Source organism: Caloenas nicobarica, chromosome 1 (assembly GCF_036013445.1).
Source record: "Caloenas nicobarica isolate bCalNic1 chromosome 1, bCalNic1.hap1, whole genome shotgun sequence".
Lineage (NCBI taxonomy): Eukaryota > Metazoa > Chordata > Aves > Columbiformes > Columbidae > Caloenas > Caloenas nicobarica.
The window spans coordinates 48,150,770-48,176,187 of NC_088245.1; the positions used below are offsets into that span (position 1 = coordinate 48,150,770).

The 25,418-nt window shown below is 40.4% G+C and overlaps 1 protein-coding gene across 2 annotated transcripts in view; it reads right to left on the minus strand.

Annotated features, from left to right (window-relative positions):
- NUDT4 (nudix hydrolase 4) overlaps window positions 1-2,843 on the minus strand; it is a 31,531-nt gene extending 28,688 nt beyond the window's left edge. For both annotated transcript variants that reach the window (XM_065652512.1, XM_065652503.1), the window contains exon 1: window positions 2,451-2,843. In XM_065652512.1, coding sequence (XP_065508584.1) covers window positions 2,451-2,549 — 99 coding nt within the window. In that variant the 5' untranslated portion in view covers window positions 2,550-2,843. The remainder of the gene's footprint in view (window positions 1-2,450) is intronic.
- Between the last annotated feature and the right edge of the window lie 22,575 nt (window positions 2,844-25,418).

The window sequence follows — 25,418 nt, forward strand, 5'->3', positions numbered from 1 at the left end:
TAAAGTGCAAGAAAAGGGGAAAAAAGTGAGAGCACGGGCACAACTGGGTATGGACTAGCCTTGCAGGAAGTCAGAACAGAAGTAGGAGGACAGGTTAATTTTAAGATTTGTATCTGAAAATCGTTGCAGACACACATTCCTCCATATAGAAACCATCCAGCTGAAAAGTAGAACATGATGTATTGAGAGAGTCTTGCAGACAGAATCTCCAGTTGGAGAAAAAAAAAAATTATTGCTTTAAGACTCCTAAAACCAAATATATCACTAAAGATTGCTTCCCGTTGTCTATTGTCTCTCTTCCAATCTCTAGCAACTCTTTGCTTACAGGACAGTAATGCCATAGGTTAAAATAGCTATGAAAGCAAAACTTTTTTCAGTCTGCTGTTCCCCTCTTCTCCCTCCAGTCACCCAGGTATTGGCTTTGTGCTCCTCCATAGCTGAAGTTATGTTTCATTCAAAGATCCCTGGAGATGTAGGTCAGCTGAAAATCAATGGTACAGTCTCCAGAGAACTGGAAAGGAAACACTGAAGTTCAAACTAGACCTACACGGAAGCATATTAAAATAACCATGTTCAAGAACAACAGAAACAAGCCTCATCCAGCCAATCAGGCAAACCTGGCTGGTGATACAAGTTAATAATAGGCATCAAACTTGGTAGTCAGACACCAAACTTCTAAGGAATAGGTTCTGCATTGACACAGAGCTGGCACTTGCGAAACAGCCAAGCAAGTTCAAAGTTTTGCCATCACTTTTCTGGAAATAACTAGTCAGAAAGTGATTGGAACTGTTTCCACATGCTTAATCTAGGTCCCAAGTCTGACTTGGTGTTATTCCATTTATTCCATCCTCAAGTGTGTCTAATTGCACAGTGCCCAGCCACATGCCAGCCATACAGCTGCGCCATCCGCAACACTCCAAATCGCTCCAGTGCGACAAGTGTCAGCATCCACCCTTCTTACACAGCACTGCCACTACTACTGTCCTTAGCCTCAGAGGATATCCTTAGGCACAAACAATTTTTGAAGCAGCCAGTGGTCTCATTCGGATGCAAAATTCAAAGAGAACATATGAAATTGCAGCAGGAAATGAAGAATGAGTGGAAATTACTGACAAAGGTGACACCAATCACGAATTTCTAACTACAACTGGTGCAAAAAATTGAAACAAATCTGAGCTGGAGTAGCATCCAAAAATAAATACCAAAGACGTTTAAATGGGGAAGTATGGTGGAGCATCAGAAGTGCTGCTGAAACCAAAGAAAGCCTTTATAATACTAGGAAAAGCTGCCCAGTGTGATCCCAAGGCTGTATTTACACCACACAGGGAATGGCATATAGCAGAACACCATGCAAAATTTTTTGCCTAAATTCAAGGGTCGGTATTTTGGGGTCAGGCCTCTCCCTACTGCATTATATTCCTTACTAGATGTTTAAAAATAAGCAAGAAAATTGCCATATTGACAGTTTAGAGAGGACACTAACTTCTTCCAGCATGTAAAGGGATAAAAATAATAATTAAAAAAAAAAATCGAGCCCTAACCTTTGTAGTTATTTTATAGCTATTAACAAAATGAAAACGAAAAATCAGGGAAGTGTACGCTTCCAGCCTGAGACAGTCCATAAACGCATTGTGCAGTGAAACCATCAGCTAAGTTTCCATATAGCGGCCGGTGCCATTGACCTTGGCTGGGAACACAGGACAACTTTGTTGCCACCTCCCGATTCTGCTGCAACATAAAACCCCAGCTGAGCGCTCCCAGCTACAACCCAAACCGCAACACCCTCCTCCCGCCCCCGAGCTCCTCCGACAAAAAAATATTTTTAAGCGACATTTCACTCTCTTGGTGGGAAACACCCACCAAGGCGCAGGTTTTCCAAACGACAAATTTTTTTTTTTTTTTTTTTTTTTAAATCCCGCTGAAGTATGGTAGGGGGCTCGTTTTGAGGGCAACACCCTCGGTGCGCCATGACACATGACCCGGCTTTCCGCGCGTCCCGGGCACACAAAGGAGAACCCCGGAGCTCCAGCCGGTGTCCGGTTGCGCCCCGGGGGCCCAGAGGCGCCGCCCGCCCGGGGCCGCGGCCGCGCACAAAGGAGGGCGCCGCGCACGTGGGCCCCGCCGCACCGCGCCGCCCCAAGATGGTGGGCGAGAGTCGGGCCGCGGAGCCGCCGCGCCCGCCCCGCCCCCGGCACGGCCCGGCACCGCAGGGGGGGCGCCCGCCGCCGCCCCCCTCCTCTTCAACAAGCGGGCAGCCGGGGGAGAGGCTCTCCGGGGGAGAGCCCCGGCACAACTCTGCATGTGCGGGGAGCGTCCCCCCCCGGGAGGGGCCCGCGCCCCCCGGCCAGACAAAGGGACGCGGCACCCGAGGGCCCCCGGGGGAACGGGAGCCCCGCCCGGCCGGGCCCGGTGCCCCCCGCCCCACGTGCGCGGCGGCTCGGCGGGCTCACCTCGTCCTCCCGCTCGCTGCGGAAGCAGAGGCACGCCGCCCGCTTCTTGTAGCCCTCCCGGTCGTACGTCCGCGTCTGGTTCGGCTTAAATTTCATCATAGAGGCGGTGACACGCCGGCTGCCCCCGGCCGCCGCCGCCGCCACGGCTCCGCTCTCCCAGTGCCGCCGCGCTCCCGGGACGCCGGCGCGGGTGCCCTGCTCGGGAGTGGGGCGGGAGGAACAGCAGTCCCAGCGGCCGAGCTCCTGTCACAGCAGCGCCGCGCCGTTGCCACCGCTCCAGAAGCCGCGCCGCGCCATAGAGGCTCCGCTCGCCGCCCCGGCCCGGCTCGTCCCCGAGCCGCCGCGCCCGCCCGCCGGCCCTGAGCGCCGCGGCGGCCGCCCCTGCGCCCACTATTTAACTGTAACGCACATTCCTGCGCGCGCCGCGCCGCACCGCGCAGGCGCCGGGCGGCGCGGCGGGGGGGCGGAGAGGCGGGACGGGACGCGGCGGAGGCGGCGGCAGGCGGGGCCCGGGGAGCGGGCGGGGAGGTAAAAGGCCGGTCACGGCGCCGCGGCGGGCGTGCTTAGTCACCGGCGGGGCCCGCCGGGGGTGGGGGGCTGTGCCTGCCCCTGAGGGGAGCGGGCGGAGGAGGAGCCTCTGGCGTGAGGCTGGTCCCGCCCGCACAGCGCCGCGGGCTGACAGGGACGGGCCCGGGCGGCGGCTCGGGGGGCACGCCCCGATGGGCACACCGCGTTGCGCACACCCCGGTGTCCAACTGGCCGCGGTTGCCCCGTCGGGCAGGTGTGGTGGGGCAGGCCTGCCCCACGGGCTTGTGCCACCCGCTGTCCCCGTGAGGCGGGAGTGGGCTCGGCCGCGGGAGGGGAGCCCGGCGGAGCCGTGCGGGGCGGGGCTGCCGGGAGCGGGCCGGGGGAGCGTGCACGTGGCTCCCGGAGCGTAGTGGGAGCGGAGCTGCGACAGCGCAAGTTAATTCGGTTTTGAAACCACTTCTTTTTATGAAGTGCTGGTGCGTGCCGGCTGGGAGACCAGGCAGCCCAAGTTGCTTTATTTATTTATTTATTTATATTTAATGACATTATTTAGGAGTTAAAGATGGATCAATGACCTTCCCAATACCGATGAAAAAAGCCCCAAACCTCTACTATCCGCATATCTTTATTATGATCTAGTAGGTTGAAAGCCCGTGTTGTTTTCATTATAATAATAATTTAAAAAAATGCTCCACAAGTAAAACAAGTAAATGCTACTCTCTTTGATGCCCCTGGAAGCTGTAGATTTCAAGGAGTCATCAAAGCACTTACTCCTTGTGCATGAAGACTGTATAGTTGTTTTGGCAGATGGAAGGTAGTGTGCGCTTACATACTTGTAGAAATCACCTGTCCAAACTCTTTCAGAAACTACTTCTTTCATCTGAATCTTACTGATGTTTGGTAAGCTCCTTTGTGCTTTTAGTGTTAAACTTCTACTTGTTCCTTGTTCCAGAACATACATTTTTCCATCTGATTTTTTTTTTTAACAATTTTGTCGATCTGTAGCAAGTCAGACTTTTTATATGCTTTTTGTGGTATGCACTGAAATGAGATTGATTCATCGTTGCTCGTTCTTAGTGAAATTCAGACCTTCTGTTCTTCAGAGCATGGATTAAGTGCAATGAGTCAATGCAATATCACACTTGAAAACCATAGAAGCTAAAGGAAGCGAAGCACAATTGTATTCAATTACATGACTTTGTTAAAGTTATAATAAGCAGTAAAGGCAAACACCCGAAGATTAAGAAACTCGAGGTTTAATTTGCTTTTACACATTGATTACTTGTATATTTTTGTTACTGCCTGTCACCAGTTGGGCCTCAGGCTACATAGAACTTTACTAGGTATTTAATGGATTTGTAGTCAGACTTTTTTTTTTTTTTTTTTTTCTTTTTTGGTGAGGCAAGAGCCAATACCCATTTAGTATCTGAAATTTTTAGTTCAAAGTTTGAAGGGTTGAGATGTGAAACCTTTGAGAATGCTGAGGAATAAAACCATGGTTTTGATGCCTGTATTGATAAACTTGTCCATGATATAGAAAAGGGCGTGAGGTATGGTGTAATAAAACTCAAGGGCTACAAACTAAGATTGCACAGTTAGTTATTGCACCAACATTTCTTAGATTTTACATGTTCAACCTTGCCGTATTCATGTGTAGTTTTAAAGGTACATCTTTACAAACAGCAGAGTTTTGCATTCATATAATGCATATAGTAAAAAATGGCACTTTCTGTATTTATCTTTTTTTGTTGTTGTTGTGTTTGGGATGCTTCAGCTCTTATGCAATTGGAGGAAGTTCAAAAGTAGGATTTATACTTAACGAACTCAGTGTCCAAAGATCAGCTGAGCTTAGGCCAGATTTTCCACTTTTGTACAACTCACCCATCCCACCCCCAAAAAACAAACGAAACATTTGACTGCCAAATCAGAACATAACACACAAATCCTATCTCTGTTGGGAAACTCGACGGTTTCTTCATCACGTATCACTGAGGTAGGAGCTGGAAGACTTGAGCTCTGTGAAGTGAGCCAGTCATTAGACTGGCTATAGTTACGTTTGCAAGTCCACGTATCCTCAAAATATAGTAGCAGCTCCAATGATTTGTAAATTCATTGGGGCTCTGTTTTTGTGAAAGCCTCAACTTCTGCCTATGCGTAATTAGGCTTTTATTTTGCAAACTAGAAGAATCTCAACTTTGTGAATATAGAAACATATTAAAAAATAATGACAGATGATGAGATGGTAGGGTGTTTCGGTTTTTGGACCTTGAAGGGTTTTGTTTTTAGAGGTGCTGCCTTTTTTTTTTTTTTTTTTTTTGAGAAAAGTAGAGATTTGTTCTGCTAGGAATTAATCTTAAATGCCTGAAATTTTTTTTTTTGTTTTAAGATGTGATTCTTAAATGGCCCTTCATTTTTAGAATCAAGAGGCTTGAATCTTCAAGGTTTTTGTATTTTTTTTAAGTATTCGATCTTGTAAATTATATGGTCTGTCTATACACAGAATGCAGCAACAACTGTATGTGAAACAGTGAAATCATCGGTAAATAATTAACATTTGCAATGCTATCACATACTCATATTCACAGTAGTTTTGTAATGATGCGTCGTTTCATATTTTGTTAATGCGTTGTATGAATACTGGGCATCAAATTATGATCGCGTTAGATATATTACTGAAGGGAACTGCTACAGTGTGGTACTGAAGGTCTATATTATTCAGAGGTGGGTTTTTTTGTTTGTTTTTGGGGAGAATGTCATTGGATTTTGCACTGCAGCAATAATAATTGTGAAGTAACTGTTGATGCCTTGAGTACAAATGTGAACCAGCGCTGAGTAAACAATGCAGGATGCAAAGACTCTTGAAGGAAGTTCAAAAACCTTTACATTCAGACAAAAATAACTTTCCACCTACCTGTAGCTACACTTTGAGTGGTCTACTTAAATGCAGGGGAACACTTTTCTTTTTCTTGAGAACACGTTTAAAAATTTACAGAGTAATTAGATTTTCTGGTTCCCTTGACCTTAATTTATTGCCAAGATTAGAAACTGCAGTGTTCAATAAGTGTGTTCTGGCAAGTTTTATGCAACTTTCTCTTCTACTTTTAGTTTATTATGGTTAATAAAATGAAATATTTGCTTTGGAGGTACTTTCAGTCTGAAGAGAGATATTTAGATTTTTTTTTCTCACCTCTGCAAAGAGCACATCAAATTAATTACTTTCTATTAGGGAAACCGGTGTCTTTAGTTATCATCATTCTAGAAGATAATTTGTTGTGTCACGGTTATAACATTTCTTCGGTATTCAACACTTAAACCAGCACAGAAATCCAAAAGTTCTGGAGTGAACAGTGTATTGGGAATGCATCCCTCTAGTGCTGCATTGTGTGGCCTTTTGGAACAGTAAATCCTCGTTCAGCTGCATTGTAGCCTGGTGAAAGGCTGCCTGCAGCTCTTGGCCCAGTCATCATTTCAGCAGAATTTACGATAACTGTAGTGTTGAGGCTGGCAAGGTTAACCTGACAACCAGACTGGTTGTTACCTTTCCCAAACCTAGAAAAAAATCTGAAGCATATTTGAATATAAGAAGGTTTGATATAAGGAAAGGGTAAGTACTTATCAGGTTACTTCTTATTTAAGGTGATTTAATCCCCCAAGATACAACAGGAGTGGTGGTTCTGAGATTTTATATTACTCTGTGGTGAGCTGTAAGGAAGCAAATGAGAGCTGTGCCAAGCTAACTTCCCTGCAAACTTAAAATGTCATCTTTCTAATGATGTAGCAGTTATGAAAATGCCAGCATTGGTCTTAAAATACCTTTAAGTGTCAAAAAATATGCAAAAGGCTTGCCAAATTGTATACACGTTCTCTTCTGGTAAACACTGAACAGAGAGAACTAACTTTAAAAAATGGAAGACTTATTTATTTCTAAATCATGCTTCTGCATAAAGCAGCTTTGATATAGTAAGTCCCACATTGTCTTTTCCCTTAGAGCCAGATCTTCACCTGAATCTGAGGTAAAATGCACTTTAAAAAGAATGCACATCCATGCTCGCTATGATAAGGGCAGCATTCTCCATCCACAGGGCTGCCTTATTTTCAGGTAAATCTAGAGCACCACTACAGCTGCCAGCAAATAATGTTTTCCTTTGGTTCGTTGTCGCTGAACAACTTCTATGAACTATATGCAATTACACTATTGCTATCTGCCAATCCAGTTTTATAATGTTGCCTTTTATGAAAAAGTATAGTTAGCATTGCTTTGATGCTCAAAGATAAGAGTCACCCTCCCAGTAAAGATTGAGTTTTGCATTAAGTGCTTCCAAATGGGGATAAATGATGGTCACCAGTGAGTGAAAGGGGGATATCAATTAAATACAGCTATGTTTATTTGAATGTAGATGTCTGAGCATGCTTATTTTTATATGTTAATTGCATGCTTTTGTGTGCTTTTTGGGGTTCAGTGTATTGCAATTGCTTTGGATTTGCTTAAACTGAGCTTCTTTTAGCAAAATAGCAAAAGTCATATTTTACATAACTGTTTAGTGTATTTTATTTGGCTTCTACAATAAAGCTAGATTGACGATACTCAACTTTGTTAGAAGTACCTGAAGAAGATTTTAAGTAATGCAAAATTATTTTACCTTTATCTTAGAGACAAGCTAAAACTCGAAGGATTTTGCTAGACTTCATGAAATAAGTAAGTATGAATTAAGAGCATTGTTGTGTATTTCAGATGTTCTCTGGCATTATGTCATCTTAAACTCGGGTTTAAGCACCTTAGCCTGTAGGGCTTTGTTAGTGTGATGTCCTATTGTTTAGTTGTATGTTCATAAATATTCTTCCAGTGAACAATCCATTTCACAATTTGGTCCTTAGTATTTTCTCCTCCCTAGTTACTAATTCGCTGCCATAATACTCCATGTTATTCAAGTTTTGAGTTAATTCTGGTAGACTATTTTTTATGTAAGTGGATGTAGTTTGGAGAGACTATGTGAGTTACTAGGCTTGTTCAGTGTTAAAGTTATGGCTTCCAGTGATTACAGGGAAATCCTGCTTTACCTGAAAATATTTAAAAATTACAAGTGTGGCTCCATGAAGATTGTGGCAGTATGAGTAGGCTCTTCTTCGATCCTCTCTTAGTTTCCTGAATAAAATAGGGTAAAATATGTCTTGGTTTCAAGGAGCTGGGCTTCTTGGGGAAATAGGACTTCACTGACTCAAAGCTGAGAAAATACTTGAATTATTTTGGAAGTCTGCCTGTGGTTAAGATGTTATGAATCCCATAGAAGCAGCAGCAAGCCTGTACCCAATATCAACTCTTCCAGAGTCCTAGTTTAAGGTAGAGAGGAAATGGGACTGTGAATTGGGTTGCCAAGAGATGGGCACAAGTTTGGTTTAGTTAAATCTACTGTGGAATGTGTTTTCCAGCAATGGGGTGAGGGAAAGAGTTGGTAGTAGGATTACCCCAAAACCATCCAGTTCTTTCTCGCAGAGCTTCTCTCTTAGAAGCCAGGTTAATAATAAAATGGTAGTTGCGTTGTATTATTAACAGAGGCATCAAAAATGGAAGGACAGACTGGTGTTTAAACAATCTTCTTTCCTAATCTAATGGAAGTCTGCTTGGCTAGACTTGGCACGCAAGTCCCACAGAACAGGTAATTTATTTATTATGTTTGTTTTGGTATGTTTGAGTAGCCAGGTTACTATTTAAGCCTGTCTATTTCTGATATGACACTATATAAATCTAGTAGATGATGCACATCTTTTTTGACTGTGTAGAAAAACAGTAATTTGTGGCAGAAAAACACTGGAGGCTTGGCCAAGCTATGCTTTATGAGGAACTGTGCTATTAATATAATAAATAGGAGTGGAAGCTATTTTGCATAGTTGTGAGTTCAAGAAATACTTGAGATAATTACTGAAAATCATTCTGTGTGAGAAATAAACAGTGATTAAACTTTACTCTTATATCTGGTTGAATTTCAAAGATAAATCCTGGTAGTTGACCATAGTGATTTCTGAAATATCTGTACAATATTTTGAGTACTGTTATGTTGCAGGCTTCAACCAACTTACTGGAAAAAGTGATTACTGCAAAGGTGTGGTGGCAGAAAAAGCAATAAAAAACCCTGAGTGTTCCTCTCCACTGTATTCATCTGAAGGTTTCATTCCAAAATGTTAACTTTTGACCCTGGTGTGTTTAGTCAGGCTTAACCTTTCTTACACAAAGCAACCTTTAAAAAAGATCAGTTCTACACGTTAATATGGGTGGGGTAGACTCATAATAGGTACCACACCAATTTTTAATCGCAATTAGTCATGGTCATCTTTATAACCCATTATAAGAGTGTAAGATTGACTATGGGCTACCTGAAAACACCTGGACATGCAAGCTGATTATTGCTCTGTTTTTAAGGAGGGTGTATGATGACTGAATGTTTTACCAGCTTTGGAGCTAAATTACAGTGGGGCCTGGTATTATCACTTTTATTTCAGTGCTTTTGTTTCAGGCTATGGTTGAGCTACTGTTGCTAAATATATGCATCAGAGCTGGTTTTCAATTTAACAGTTGAACCTCCTAGTGTTAAGAGGGCCAGCAGAAGGTAGCATTTTGGCTGTGCATAAGGGTCTGCTGGGGTCAAAGGCACAGATGTGTCCCTGTTCTGGTTATGCATATAGAGAATCGTGCAAGGACAGTTTGTGGACAATCAGAAGATTTGCATGTAAACTTACACGTTGATAGCAGTAGGAAATCACTATGGTGGCTCTGGGTTTTAGCCGAGTGATTTCCATGTACTTGGAGTTCTGTTGCTCAGCTTCTGAGCAGGTAGAGTATGTTTTCTGTGTATGGTTACAATAAAATGGCATTGATATGGGGAATGGAGTCAAACAAAAATACGCTATTAGAGCTAGCTTGGACTTATTCAAGGTCTTTTTTCCCTAGAAAAGAAGTTTTTACTGAGGAATTATATTTATTTTGACTAACTGTCTCTGGAAAACTTTCCAGGTCCTCTGAAGCAGAATTTGTACTTGAGAAAGATAGGAGTGGACAGATGGTTGGAGCATTGCGACCCAGTAAGCTCCAAATTAGGAACTGCCAAGAAGTGAACTTCTAGTTGTTTCTCTAACTAGTGCTCTGAGTGAATGTTTTTCTTTTTGGCACAATCCATATTTATTATTTAAATTTCAATTATTTAAATTGCATGTTTTGATAAGTATCTGTTGAGACTTGTCTGTTTACCTTTTGTAAAGGTTTGGTTTTTTCCCTTCACACAACTAGTATGAGGGGAGTCCAGTACATGTATGCAGGTAGTCTTGAGAATGCATTCACTAGCACTATAGCTTTTCGTAATAGTAATTTAAAACATCTCTCCCAAATTTTAGGAAGATAAATGAAAAAAAATGCAGTTACACAGAATAAAAACCAAGTTTTCCTCCTGGAGTTCCTCCCAAAGTTAGTAAATCAGATGTTAGTTACCACATGATCATAACTACTGCTAATTCTCAATAGAAGCCAAATCAATGGTTGCTGAGCTATGGCCTGAGAGACAACAAATGCGGACAATTTCAAATCAAAGCCTGGGGGTGTTTGATTCCGAAATGCAACTCCTTATTGAGATGTGTGTTAACAGCTTCGTATCTTTCAGAGTAATAAGGCTCTGGTTTTACGATTCCCTTGATGACAACTGTTAAGATATTGATGGGAGTGGTGTTTAATCTAAGTATGCCGTGAATTATTACCTTTGCCTTGTTACTGCTTGTAAAGTTGAACCACAGTAAGAGTTTGTCCATTGTTTTATTAAAGTTCTATATTTCCTGAATTTGGGAACAAATCCAGCTCTTTTGGACTCCTCCACAAAAAAAAAGAAGAGTTCTCTACTGCAGTGATTAAGTCTTTCTTAGGAAGAAGAGCAAAGTCTTGTTATCATTTTAGGATTTATCTGGTCTGTCTGTTGCTAGTATTGATAGACTATGTCTCTTTAGCTTGTGGCTATGTCATCTTATTGTAATTGTCTTTTCAGTCATCTGAAGGTTGCTTTTTTTTCACTTTTGCTATGTTACTTCATTTGTTGTCTTACTACATTAAATAATTAATGCAACGATTTTCAAACCTTCACCATGCTTGTGCAAGCTTTATAACTTTACCTGACTGACCAAATCAGATACAACTGTTCATGTAATCTTAGTTGATTTATATTATGACATTGTGGCTCTATATTTATCATATGATTTCCTAAAATATTGTTTTCAACTTTATTTCAAGGCTTCCTTATTTGTGTGAGCATGCATGTGAATTTTGAGGGATGGTGCTCAGTCCAGCTCATTCTGAAGAGATCAAGTAGGAGCATAGAGAACTTACAAAGTGTCAACAGCGTTATGCATATTATCAGTACTAAAATTTTGTTTTAAAAGCTTCATTTTCCATTTAATATAGACTTAAATATTGCTTTTACTGAGATAAATGAGTAATAAATGAGTAATATTTCTGATTAAATTAAAATTGACTCTTCTGAACGAGTGCTTCATATTTTCACTGTTGACAAAGAGTAGGTGGAAAAAAAAGTAAATTTTTTTAAAAGACAGTGTCTCTTGGTCCTTGAGCTACATTTATGTAAATTAGATACTATGGTACAACTCTGAGACAAGAGTTTAGAGAACACCTTTTTTCTTATTTTATTTTTTGTAGTGCGTTTTAACATTTCTCACGGGATATAAAAGGCCGAAGTTGTAAAAGGATGAGGCTTCTTTTGATTTTTTTTTAAATGTTATTTCCTGAGCTTTACTGTAAGTATTTTTAGAGTTTAGATAAACCATCTTTATATGTATATTAGAGACAATTCTGACAATAGCAATGCCTCACTGGAAATACACAATGTGTCACAAACAGCTTCCTTTTTTCTACTGACAATTGTGGATCGGATTTCTGTGGTTCATTGTTTACCACACCTTCCTTCTGCTTGAATAATGAAGACTCATCCTGGGTAGAGACCAAGGATCCCATGGATTGGTAGAATTAGCAGGAAACTTATAAGAAAGACACACCTAGAGCAGTGCTTTACTACAGATCTTGCCATTTTGAGTTTTAAAAGAAATGGGGATATAATGGTCTGAATTAAATTTTGAATAGGGTTTAGAATTTCACTGAGGATGAATCAAGTTTGGGTGGTTAGAAGGCATAGGTTTCACAGTTCATATCCTGATTATGTAAACGCTAAAAGATCAGTTGTATTTGCAGCTGCAAATTTGTTGCTGTTCAAAGTGATGACGTCTTTTGAAATAATCTGTTAAAGATACTTGTTTTGGAATGTGGCTTGAACCAGATTTTGCAATTGGATAACTGGACTTTGCAATTGGGTACTAGTTTTCCCCTGATAGTAAGACCAAAGTTGTAAGTGCAGATACTCTCTAGACATGCATTGTAAGTGGCACCAGAATCCAGTAAAATCAACAAAAACTGAACACTTGAATTAAAACTCCATGGTATAAATGCTGAGTGTGTACTTTTTAGCCTTTACCACTCCTTCCTTTTCTGATTTTCTTCGATTATCCCCATGACATTTCCTTTTATATATTTTTTCTTTTTTTTTTTTTTTCCCCTTGAGCACTGTTATCCCCTTTGTATCTGTTTTGTGTCATATTCACACATAGGGTGCTGCCAGATGGACTTTCACAAAGGTCCGCTAAAGTCCTTTGGGACTTGAAATATGTGAAAGTGACCTGAATAGATCCCATTGTGGAATTGGGATTATGCCTGGTAAGAGCACTGTGAGCTTGATCCGTAAGCATTGCCCCAGTATTAGAGATCATAAGGCCATTTCTTTCTGGAACACTGCAAAATAGCATACTAATTGTATTATGTGGACTTCAGTTGTATGCTTTCCTGGTTCAACAGCAGTGGAACAGTCCCATTTAACTATGAAGTAATGTCTGTCACTCGATTTGTCCTGAGTTGAACTCAATATACAGACCTCTTATATAATAAAGTCTAAAATACAAAGAACGAACGTGTAGTACAAGTACTTTACTATACAGATTTAAAATTAATGATGACAATATATGTCCTAAACAGTTTTAAAATATAATTTGTATGCATTATACAGAGATGTTAGTTTATTTTAAGGTAGCATTAGTTATTTTGCCAACTTCCCTGCTACAATGATTTTGGTTGATGCACAGAAGCAGTTTCAGTAGTCTCATTTCCTAATGTACTATAAAATTCATGCTTGTATTAGGGACTGTATACTTCTACAGATGAAGCCATAAAATTGCTCTCTTGGCAGATATCTGAAGAGATCTTACATGTCTATAGCTATTGAGCATTAATCTTATTGAGCTTTAACTTGGTGTACAGTGTGTTACCTCATTATACTTATGAGTGAATAGACTTAAAATACTAAAGGCAATTTGAAATGTGAAATGATATAAAGAAACTGCTTTCAGGTATTTTATTTTTGAGTAATGCTTTATGAAATAAATATTGAGGAGACAAGTGAACAGAAAGTACGCCTCTACAGGTAAAGTTCAGCATAAGTCAACAATAGAAGTAAGATTTTGACATACATCAAGACAACTCACTAAGCTGGGAACAAAATTTGCATCATGGTCAGCAGCCTTTCCCTCCTCTATAGCCAGTGTGCTGCAAACTACATTTGTGGTGTTTCCTGAAAATAAAAAAAAGGCCGACATATATTTAAGTTCCCTTTTACATGAATTAGGAAATAAACTCCTAAACTCATTTCACTGGAAGGTACAAGCCGAACGGGAATCCAACTACTTAGATAATGTTATTTCATTGTAAGGACACTGTGGAGCACCTGTTAAATGTGGATATGATATAAACTCAAACAGAGTGTTCCTCCGTGGGTGTTCTGCTTCATAGACTACACACTAATGCACATTTCCACTTTACGTTTTCTTTCTGCGGCCACAAGAAAACACATCGAACTTCCACATTTTTGCTTTATAACATTCACATCTAACAAAACTTTGAAACTCCAGCCTTGAGACTAATATATTTATACTTTTAAAAGTCGAACCATACTAGAGGGAGAAGAGGGTGTGACTGAGTGAATGTGGGGAAAAGAACGTGCTAGAAACAGCACATGCAAGGCAATGTGTGGAGTCAGCTTGGGTGTGTAGGTATATAAGGTTGTGGCAGGGAATGAATGAGTCTTCCTGAGAATTCAGAGGGGGTAATACGTATATTTTAAGGACAAAGAGAGACACATCTGAATGTTTTGGCATAGGAATGTGAATAGGATTTGTAGTGAAGAACAGAACAAGACCAGTAGCAAGCAAGGAAAGACTCCTGGGGAGCTGGGCATTGGTTGGGGCCTGGTTCCTGTTGAAGCTTGGAACGTTATTTCCGAAAAGGAAGAAAAGATTCTACTTCATGCAGGACATAAATATGTTAAAAGCTTGAGACTGGGAGAAAACATATAGAATATACATTGAGTCACTTTTAAAAAATTCTGCGTCTCTCGATTTCCTTTCTGCTTTTCCTTTCTTCCCTTCATACCTGCTGCTTCCTGTAGTGATCAGGTTATCCTGGCAGTAAGGAAGTGATATGAGGCATAACCATTGCTAATAGAAGGATAATTATCCCTGATTCACTGTGTGGAAGGGCTGGACTGTTCAAAGATTACTTTAACTTTTATCGTAGTTGATTGTACTCCAACAGACAACAGTTAACAAAAAACCAGGAAGCTGCTAATTGACTGACATTTTTAATGTTTCATTTGTATCTCATTTACATTTCATTTTATTTTAATGCTTCATTGCTCTCCTTCTAGTTCCAGACAGCTTCTCTGAATAGCCTGAAAGAGTATTCATCCTTTTGGTATACATCAAATACACATCTTTGAACACTTCCCTATAAAAATACACAGCTTGGAAAAGATGTGCAAGGTTTTCTTTTTCTTTCACACGGGTTGTAAGTCTTCCGCAACTCTCTTGAAATATGATATTATGTCTCAGTGACTTGGATGTGGAAAAGCACACAGGATGGTCACCTATGTCACCTACGAAGGCCACATCAATCCTTTGCTAACAACTACCGCTCATCCCCAGGATGGGTCACCAGTGTTAATGCTGTCCCTTCCCCTTCAGGAGCTCTTTCAAGACCTATGTTTTTAGTGGATGGTGCAAGGATGTTGCACAGCTTGGGAGGGAAAACTGGAGCTTGAATTCTAGATGAAAAAAGGCAGAAGTGGCCAGATGGTTATTTTCTTTCTTCTGTAACTCATTCTGATGAGCTGTATAGCTTTGTATACCTCTATTGCCTTAATGCTTCCTACTAAAAATTTTAGCCAGGCTAATTTTTGATTGTGTGTGCAGTCCAGAGACTGGAAGTAGAATCCACTTTCTGTCTTCATCTCTTATTATGTGTATTGATGACCTTTATAATTGGATGACCATGATAATTTTTTTTGTGCTGGATAAAATACTTATTTGGTAGTATTGTGCAGTAATATATTCTGTATGCGTTTTTAAAGGGGAATAGAAAACTAAACTAAATGGATGTAGCTAGAAATGTTGTATAAGCATAATTTGTATCTCACTGCACCTATAAATGTTCAATATTTGGTAACACTTTTCCCCTCTCTACCTCCTACTACAAAATAAATCAGTCCTATTCCTGTATTTTTCATTGTCATAAATGAAAACCTGGAGGATTAGGCCCATGGTGGTTTTCTCACATTTTTGTACTGTTTTATATTACCCGAATTGTTCCTATATCTGTATTTTGGAGCTTTTACTCAGTAAAGTAAACGTGGGTATCTTATAAAACTTCAAATAAAAGGAAGTTTTCCATTTTCAATTTTCTCACATCTGTCTTCGATAATATGTCTTGTTATGTGGATGTGGTTGAAGAAAATTGCAATAACTGAAATCAAGTCTGAGAATTCAGTGTAAAAATAAAAATATTCTCTGTAATTAAAAAGAGAATTCCCATACGGTCAAGTTCTAGAACTCGTCGCTTCAGGGCTTCTTATAAACTCCTTTGAAGGATTTTTTTACAAGTGCTTATGGAAACAACAGGATCACTGGATTATCTAGTAGCATTATTTCTATGACTTTAATGGTAATCTTGTGCAGAAATGGACTATTAAATGACTTAAGTAGATCATGTAGACTCAAATTAGCCATGATACTGATTTTACTAGTAAGGAATACTTTCAAACAGTAACCCAGGCCAGACTGGCCCGTGTAAATCCTAAACAATTATGTTGCAATGTTAGTAAAACTAACCATTTTTACTTTGTTTTGAAATACTATACAAAAATTTGAAACTTTCCTTTAAAAAGCATGCCCCCCCTCCCAGCTCTTCTAGCAGTGGAAATACCTCAAATTGCCTGCTGCTGTGCAAAAGAGGACAGAAATAAATACTTGCAAGTTAACTATTTTCTGTGTGTGGTGGTTTTTTGTTGTGGGGTTGGTTTGTTTGTTTGTTTGTTTTAAGCTGTGGCTCAGCTGTTTTCTAGAACATAATGGTTGTTGTTTGATAACAGTAGGTGCGCAGTGAGTTCTAGGCTGATCTGAAAGCAAGGTGAAGTGGAACTACAGAAAGAATTTCTGAAAACTAAAATAACAAGAGCAAGCATAAAAAAAAAGTAATATAAAGGAAAGGCAGGTGTGATGGAAGGGAAAGGCAGACATGAATAGCAAAAAAAAAGAGAACAAAGATACTTTTATGGTGGATACTAGCTGCAGCTAGTAAAAGTGGTATTTCATTTGCCTATCTAGATTAAGATTTTTGGTCTTTCCATCAGTAAAAGCATGTTTGCTGCTGCTGCCAGCTACCATTTTGGGAATCTTCTTGCATATGGTATTTGTGATATTTCCTCCTTAACAAAGAGCCAACATTTTGTTCCTAGTGATGACTAATCAGGAAAATGCCTCAGAAAATGTGCTCAATTTTTAATTTTTTTTTTTACTTTCTGGGGTTTTTTGTTATACAGAAGTAATCCATAGAGTTGCAGTAAGAAAATATGAATCTCTTCAGGAGGCAAACAAGTTAATTCCACACATTGTACATAAACAGGCTTTAAATCACATTGTCTTCAGGAGGAACATGAAGCATCTGATTGCTTAGATGGCACTTATCACCTGATAGATTAAACTTTAATTGCTATTATTCCTTGGTGAGAAAGGAATATTTGCTTGCCTGCAAGCTGGACATGTCAGTTCATGTGTCTAATGATGTCTGTACGTTGGTACAATGTTCCTAATAGATGCAGAAGTTAAAGCAGGTGTTTTTCTGAATTGTTTTATCAGCCAGTTGTTAATGGTTCTGATTTGTGTACAGTATACCAAATGGTTGTAAGCCAATGACAAGACCTGCGGACATGGGCGTTCCTGTGTTCAGGAATTCCCAAACCCAAAGCATCACTTTCAAGGCACAACACTGCAGCGTACGGTAACCTCCCACAGATCAGACCATGTAATTCAAGTGTGACTCCTAGAGTATCACCCTTCATATTTTTTTCCATAATTAGTTTGCAGGGCGGGCACCTCTTCTGGGATGGGGGAGGTTTGCTTTCGCTCGTATCTTCTAGTCATCAGATATAGGCTATTTTAGATACAGACTCAAAATGCCAAAATATAGCATAAAACCTAACAGACATTTTAAGTCCGACTTTTTCAAGTCCCTGGCCTAGAAAGAAAGATTTTTTTCCTGACTTGTAGCCCTTGGGAGCAGGGTAGTCTGACCAGTAGCTGTGTCTCCTTTATATAAAAGGAGATAAATTGTCAGTCAGCTGTCACTGCTGAAGATCTGTGATGACACTGTGGCATGCAAAAATAAGTGGTGCCTGTGGGGGTATGGCCATAAACCATGTAAGACTTTAAGGATTGAATCAAATGTAAGTACTGACTCTAATTTTGCACATTTCTCTCTGTAAAAAGAAGATCTACTCTGAATTAGAGTTGGTTAGGATAAAACCTGGTTTTGGAAAGTGTTTCTGTGAATATGGTGGGGAAAAAGACTCAGCATGTGCTAACATTCTCACTTTTCTTGGACATTCTTGATTTCTAGCACAGTTGATTTTTTTTTTTGATTTTTTTTTTTTTTTTAATGAGTCTCAGATCTTTGTAATGCCAGCAAGGATGTCATGTTGCCAGGCAAAAAAAAAAAAAAAGTCCCAGGAGGAACCGATGCTTTTTAACAAAACAAAACAAACCTCTTTTAAAGTAACTTGAATAGCACTTGGATAGCATGCAGGGTTTCAGAACAAGATGCGGTCTTTGTTTATTTTGGTAATAGCTGCCATATGCTATTTTTCCTTTTTCTTCAATCTCTCATAAAGGAGGTTGAACACTAACAGAACATAATTCTAAAGAGAGTCACCTTAGATACATGCCATTGTGTTGTTATAAACTGACACAATCAAACGGCTTGATAGCCAAGGTAACTTATACACAAATACATTTTGCGTATAAAATAGCTGTTAAACACAACACAAAAGCTAGTTTCATAGAATCATAGAATCATTTCAGTTGTAAGAAACCCTCAGATCATCAAGTCCAACCCTAGCCTAAGCTAACTCTAGCACTAAACCATGTCCCATCAAAGATGTCTGAAGGAAAGAGAAGGAGAATAGGGATTTACTTAATATTGGACTATGCTGTCAGGGTTTCTGAAGGACTTATGACAATATAGTGGTAACCAGCCAGTGCTGTCACCTACTATTAAAAGCCATACATAATGATATACCTCTTGATATGTCTATTTGTGCTGGCTATGTGTCTCTCTTCTTGCAAAACAAAGGTGAATTGTGCCTAAGACATGCATGTGTTTTTCTGCTTTTCTTCTGGAAAGGTACTGAGGCAGAAACTGCAGTACAAAAGCTTCTCCCTGCTGTTGGAGGGCAGAGGTAGCAAAACTGAGGCTGGCAAATGTGTTTCAGAGCCTGATTCCCATTGAAATCAATAAGAATTGGATGCCTGTGGGTCTGACTTCTGGCGAGGCTGCATAACAATGTTATTGGGAGGAACCACAGAAGGGATGGGATCAACCAGCGTGATTTGGGTTCCGCTTCCACTCTCATGTTGGTCATGCCCATTGTTTGAACAGTGCCAGGCAGCCCTCGGACCACCATCAGTGATGAGTTTGCCGACAGCTTGTTCTTTGTGACAGTCAAGTTGAGCTTTCAATTGACTGTAGTCCACAGCAAAGACTCCTTAGTTTCTGTGTGTCATCTTTCCTTATTTTGATTCCTGCATCAGCCACAGATGTCTCAGTGCAAGATGCATGTTGTTTCTCACTTTTTAACTTAAAAAGATAGTCCTTTCTGCAACCACTAGGGTATATTTGCATTTGTATTTAAGAAAGGGAAAGATTCCATACTTTGGAAAGCTGCTTGTTTCTTGGGTTGTTTTGTTTGTTTTCTATTTGTGTGCAATAAAATGCCCCCCCGCCGCCTATGAAAAAAAAAAGGAGAGAAGTTTTAATCTTGAATTTGTGTAGTAACATGTTTTGTAGGTACATTTGTTGCAAAGGTGAGGTGACAGTCACTGACTCTAGGTCTTCCTCGTCTTCCTCTGATATTTGTGTCGTGTCTTCTGGATGCCCACAGTTCACATGCTCTGAAATTAAATGTAAAATATGCTCAGTGTTTATATCTATTGTCACTACATTGTGCAAACGTAGCCATCAATGTCTCCCCAGCTGCAGACTGCCTTGAAGTTTCTAGTGGTGCTGCCCACACAAGAGGTGCTGCAGATGGAAGTTGTAGCACAAGCTCCCAGCTTTTGCTTTCGATCCTGGGGTGGAAACTAAAGATAGAATTTGCTTATTGGCAAATTAAAATCCTCAAACCATTGAGAACAGCCTAGATATATTTAAAACAAATTTGTGTTATGATGAATGTGGATGTATGAAAGGTGATTTGGAGTCAGTAGCTCTTCCAACAGGGCCATTCCGCATGGGATGCATGGGTTAGGTGATAGGAAGGTGGCTGCAGTATTTTGTAACTTCTTCCCTCTCCATCTGGAGCATGGCCTCTTGATTATTGCTTCCAAAAGCATCAGAGCTGAAACTGAATAGAGCATAAAATTCCCAGAAATTCTAATACATTTTTAAGTTTCAGCATTTTGTTAACCTTGGTTCTCTCCTGAATGCTTGGATCACCAAAGTATTTTTTTTTAAAACAATTTATTGGTGGGGCTGCATGTGTGTATAAAATGTTATAGTTTACCCGAACTTTATACCTGCACTGCAAAGTAAAATTACACGTTGTTATGATGGTATATATTGCTTTCAGAAAAAGGTCAAAAGGAAAAATTTATCTTAGTAGACTAATAGAAGTTTCTCATGGCTTAACTGCTTCCCCTCAAATTTCGGTATAATTTGAGTTCATAAGAGCATTAGGTTAGGCAATCAGAATGTACTGTAGTGGATGTCTAGCATCCCTTCATTTTGAAGTAGCAGCCTTCAGGGTGTGTTGGAAGTTTGGCACAGTTTTGCACTGAGATAGATAAAATTCCCATTCTGCTTCTCTGCTTTTTCATGTCATTTTACTCCTTCGCAATGTCCTTCCAACTCTGATCCATAGTTTCTTATAAAACCTAGCCTACTCACAAAAATTTAGTGTCTCAAACAGTTGAGAAGGCAAATTGCCAATTTTGGTGTCTGAGTTCAGAGCACTAATGACAATTAATGACAACTACCTGTGACTGCATCTACACTACAGTTAAAGGCATGACAGCAACATGCAGAGATATTGCTTTGCAAATGTTGATCTAGCTAGCCTAGGCAACAGCAGTCAAGTTACAGGAGCATTGAGGTTGGCTTCAGCTTTACAAATCTGGGCAGTATCCTGGTACCATGTGGTAACAAAAGCCTCTGCAGTGCCACTTTGCTCATAGCTAATGGGTTTTGGTGTAAGTCAGCTTCAGTCCTACCTTTGACTGCAACTTAGAAGTAGCCTGAAACTCATTGTGAAGAAAGAGGAGATACTAATACTAATGAAAGGCATTTATTTGAAGAAAGAAACCAGTCAAAATGAAAGAGCTGGTATTGCATCTTATGCCTACTGGCTTGATCTTATGAGTGCTTTCTTCACAGGGAAGCACTAATGTTGCAGCATCAGCAGCCAGATCATGTCTGTCTGGGTTTTGGTCTCAGCTTAACCAATAAGCTGTGTTTATATGCAGTTCATATAGACCATCCAACTATTTTCTTTGTCTTTTTCATCTCCAGACTAAACTAGTTTCAGCATACTTTGTGTCAGCTGTTATTATTGTCATAATTGTACTTATTATTGTCATTAATGCCACATATATGAATCAGGTTCCAGGAGCTCATGAGATGTAGAAAAAATCCACACACACCTGACTTCTCTTTGCTTCCCAAGGTTTTGACTCAGTGGAGGTTCACATTTTTAAAGTTTTCTTTAGAAGCATAACCTCCATTATAAATCCCTTTTAAAAATGCCAATGTCTTCATGCTTCCAAGAACGATGTAAGAATGTGGGTTTGAATCCCCTCAGCTGAATAGTCTCTACTTCCCTGAGCCTCCCAGACAGCCATGTAAAAGGTGGGGGATGTCACCTTCTGCTTTGTAGTGCTTCTAAGTGAAAATGTGTGTTATACCCAGAGTTTTAATCTGGTCTTGGTGTGGCAGTTGTTCTACAGGCCTGTCTGTTGAGTTGGTCAGCAGACGAAGCACAGGCCTGATAGCCCGTGGTCAGTAGGCGTGAGGTGGACCCTTGACATGCTCAGCTGAACCAAGATCTTGGTGTGCAGAGTAGCAAAACGTCCAGCACTCGGCTAACTTCACTGGTGAGAGTTAGAGCACCGATGACTTTTCAGGTGCCAGAGCTTTGAAAGCAGATTTATATTTATAAATACAAATGTTACTCAGAGCAGAGCCAGTTGGCATGAGGTGACAAGCTGCTGTGCCTCAGTAGGTCCGTATGCTCTGTGCTCTTCACATGTGGCAGGCACAAGTAATTTGAGTGAGCATGGTCCATAGTGAAGGGACCTGAGCTGCTGTTAGTTACCTTCCATTTTTTTGCTGTTGACTTGCACAGTAAATTACTGTAGGTCAGCTGAGGTGAGATACTTGATTAGCTTCCAGCAATTCATTTGAACCTTTGAGCTTTCAGACACCTAAAAATCTCTGTGGATGTGGCACTAGTGATGTAGAAGCAACTTATCTGAAAGTTCTTTCATCTACTAGTTGATGAGGAAAGACACCTAAGCCTACATTTGTAAGAGAGAGGAGCAGCTGGCAGGGCATTTTTCCACACTGCTTTGGAACTTGCACTTCCCTCAGTACCAAAATAGTTCTGGGACATGCTGCAGTGGCCCACTTGTTTTTCTTAGCAGTACAGGGTTGGGAGGATTCTGGTGGAAGATTGTAAATATATCTTTTCAGCTGTTGGGCTATGTTTATTATCAAGTAAAAGGGAGCTACTGCTTTAGTATATCTTTATAACTGACACTCTAAAAATATAATCTCAAACAAAGGGTAAGCGTCCCTTTCTTGAGAGTGACTGTATTTGTATGGAGTGCCAATGAAAACTCATACCTGAGAAAGGAGGCAAATCCATTTTGCTGAAAACTAGCAGAATGTGTAGCAGTGTATATATATCAAGATACTGAGGATAAGATTTGCTAATGAATCGAGGGTAAGTTCTCAGTGAACTGATATTAATTCTGTAATTTTAGCTATGGTAAGTCTACCTCATATTGGATTGCCATTTGCTTCCTTCCTATGAACGTACATAATCACTCTAAGTAGCAAAATATTTGAGGGTGGAATTGTGTTACAAATGACAGAAAATGGGAATCATTTTTTCAGCTTATTTTAGTTATGTAGACTTTATTACTTTCGAACAAAAAATATCACCTCCCACCATTCTTCACATTGTGTATTCGCTTCAAGAAATGGAAGATAGGAGGAATAATAGTGATAGGGGTTTGAAAATAGGCTTCCACATATTAATGGCTGGGATGCCACGATAAATGTCAAGAAAGAAACAAAGTCTTGTTGAAATCAATGTAACTGCAAATAGAAGTAAAGAACACAAAACCACTAGTGCATTGCTCAGTATGAGAGTAATTTCTCCCACTTGTTTTATAACTTTCTTATCTCACTGTCTTTCAAAATTTTAGAGAGGGTAGGCAGAAAAATGTAGTATTACAAGGCTGTCCTAACTCTATATAGATGATGATGAGCTTCTATCTCATGAATAAATATATCCCGAACTTCAAGATGCCACGGGATCATATTTCATTTACGTCATAAGTTATAAGTGATCCCTGCATTAGCTTTTCCCCTCCTTCCATCACCTCCTACCTTCCAAAGTTCTTCTAAATAGATTACAGCTCTTTAGAGTTATGTTTGATTTGCTAATGGATATTTTTGGCTTATCAAATGGCTTGCTGTACTGCCGAAGTTCTGTTTCAGTGTCTTCTCAAATTTAGAAGCTTACTTAGAATGGAAATTTCAAAGCCCTGAAGTCCCATTTTCTTAAGTGACTGATGAGCCTAAGTCACGTCTGCTACTTTTGAAAATTTTAACCCAGACACTTTTCTTAGAGAACTAGGTACAAGCAGAGAAAAAGTTTGAAAATTTTTCTCATAGGCATGATTTAAAATGCAGGTTTACTGTTTGTTTGTTACAGCCAAACCCACCTACTCTCTGCTGAGTAGTTTGGTATGTGCTGGACTAACTTTAATCAGATCCTTTCATGGATAAGATCTTTCTACTTCTTAGAACATCTTACAGAGACTGCAGAAGATTTCCTGAAAAAAAGCAGTCTGCAGCATCAGAGAATGCACATGGGTGGTAGTATAACCATAATAAAAAGACTTAAATTGATTTTTGCTTAGAAGCAAGATCTTAATGAAATGGCTGCAGCCAGCATGACATAGCCCTATAATTGTGATGACAGTTGTGATGAGGATGCAGAAAGGTGCCTCATATTTGCTACCCACAGTAGCATGGACTATAAGCACAGTGCTGGGAAGCACCTGAGTCTTCCATTGTATTAATTTCTCCCATTTAGTCTGACAGGAGTAATCAAATGATCTGTTACGTACAAAGAGTGAGGAATGGATGGAACAGAGAGGAAGGCATGAATATCATTTTTTGAGGAATGACGTATACCATTCTGCTCCTCCATGTTCATGAAGGATGAATTAAAGCTGGAACAGGTGCAGGGAAAGGCTATAAGGGTGATCAGGGGAATAGGCAGCATATTATAAGATCCCATAAAAGCTTTGTTTTCATGGCTAAATAAGCCCACATCTCTATAAATATATGGGAGGGGAAAATATACTTCAGCTGAAGAACAATGTGGTGATAAGAACACGTGGGTGTGAACTAGGCTAAAATAAATTAGAGCAAGGTTTTTAAAACCACATAACCTTCAAGTAGGAGGTGTGAGAATGGGAGCCCTAACTTCATTTAGGACTGATTAGTTTAAGAAAGCAACACTTTAACATTGAGAAGATTACAACCTGGCAATTGAGGTGATTCTTTTCCATCCTGGCCCCATGTAGCTTTTACAAGGAGAAATGGTAACAAAACTGTTAGCGCTATCTCTATTTTAGAATTCAGAGAATAGTTGATGTTGGAACCTCTGGGGATTGTCTGGTCCAACCCTTGCTCAAGCAGGGTCGGCTAGAGCAGGTTGCTTAAGGCCATATCCAGCTGTGTTTTGAAACGTGTCCAAGGATGGAGACTCCACAACATCTCTTGGCAACCTGGTCCACGGTTTGATCACCCTCACAGAGTACAAAAGTGTTTTTTTCCTTCAGATCGAATTTCATGTGTTTTAATTTGTGCCCACTGCTTGTTAACGCTGTCGCTGGGCACTACTGAGAAGAGTCTGGGTCCCTCTTCTTCGTTCCCTTCTGTCTGTTATTTATACACATGGATAGCATCCCCCTGAGCTGTTTCTTGTCTGGGCTGAACACTCGCAGTTCTCTCAACTTTTCATGTCAGATGCTCCAGCCCCTTAATCATCTACATTGCCCTTTGCTGGACTCACCCCAGTAAGTGTCCCTCTTGCACTGGGGAGCCCAGCAGTGGACCCAGGACTCCAGCTGTGTATCACTAGGGCTGAATAGAGGGGAAGGATCACCTACCACGACCTGTTGGCAACGCTGTTCCTAATGCAGCCCAAGAGGCTCTTGGCCTTCCTTGCCGCAAGGGCACGTTGCTGGCTCATGGTCAACATGTTGGTTGGAAAGACCCCAAAGTCCTTCTCTGCAGAGCCGCTTTCCAGCTGGTTGGCCCCCAGCCTGTACTAGAGTGTGGGATTATTCATGCCCAGGTGCAGGACTTCGCATTTCCCTCTTCTGAACTTCATGAGGTTTTGCTCTGCCCATTTCTCCTTCCTGCTGAGGTCCCTCGGGAAGGCGGTGCACCCATTTGGTGTGTTAGCCACTCCATCCAATTTTGTATTATCGGTGAAATTGCTGAGG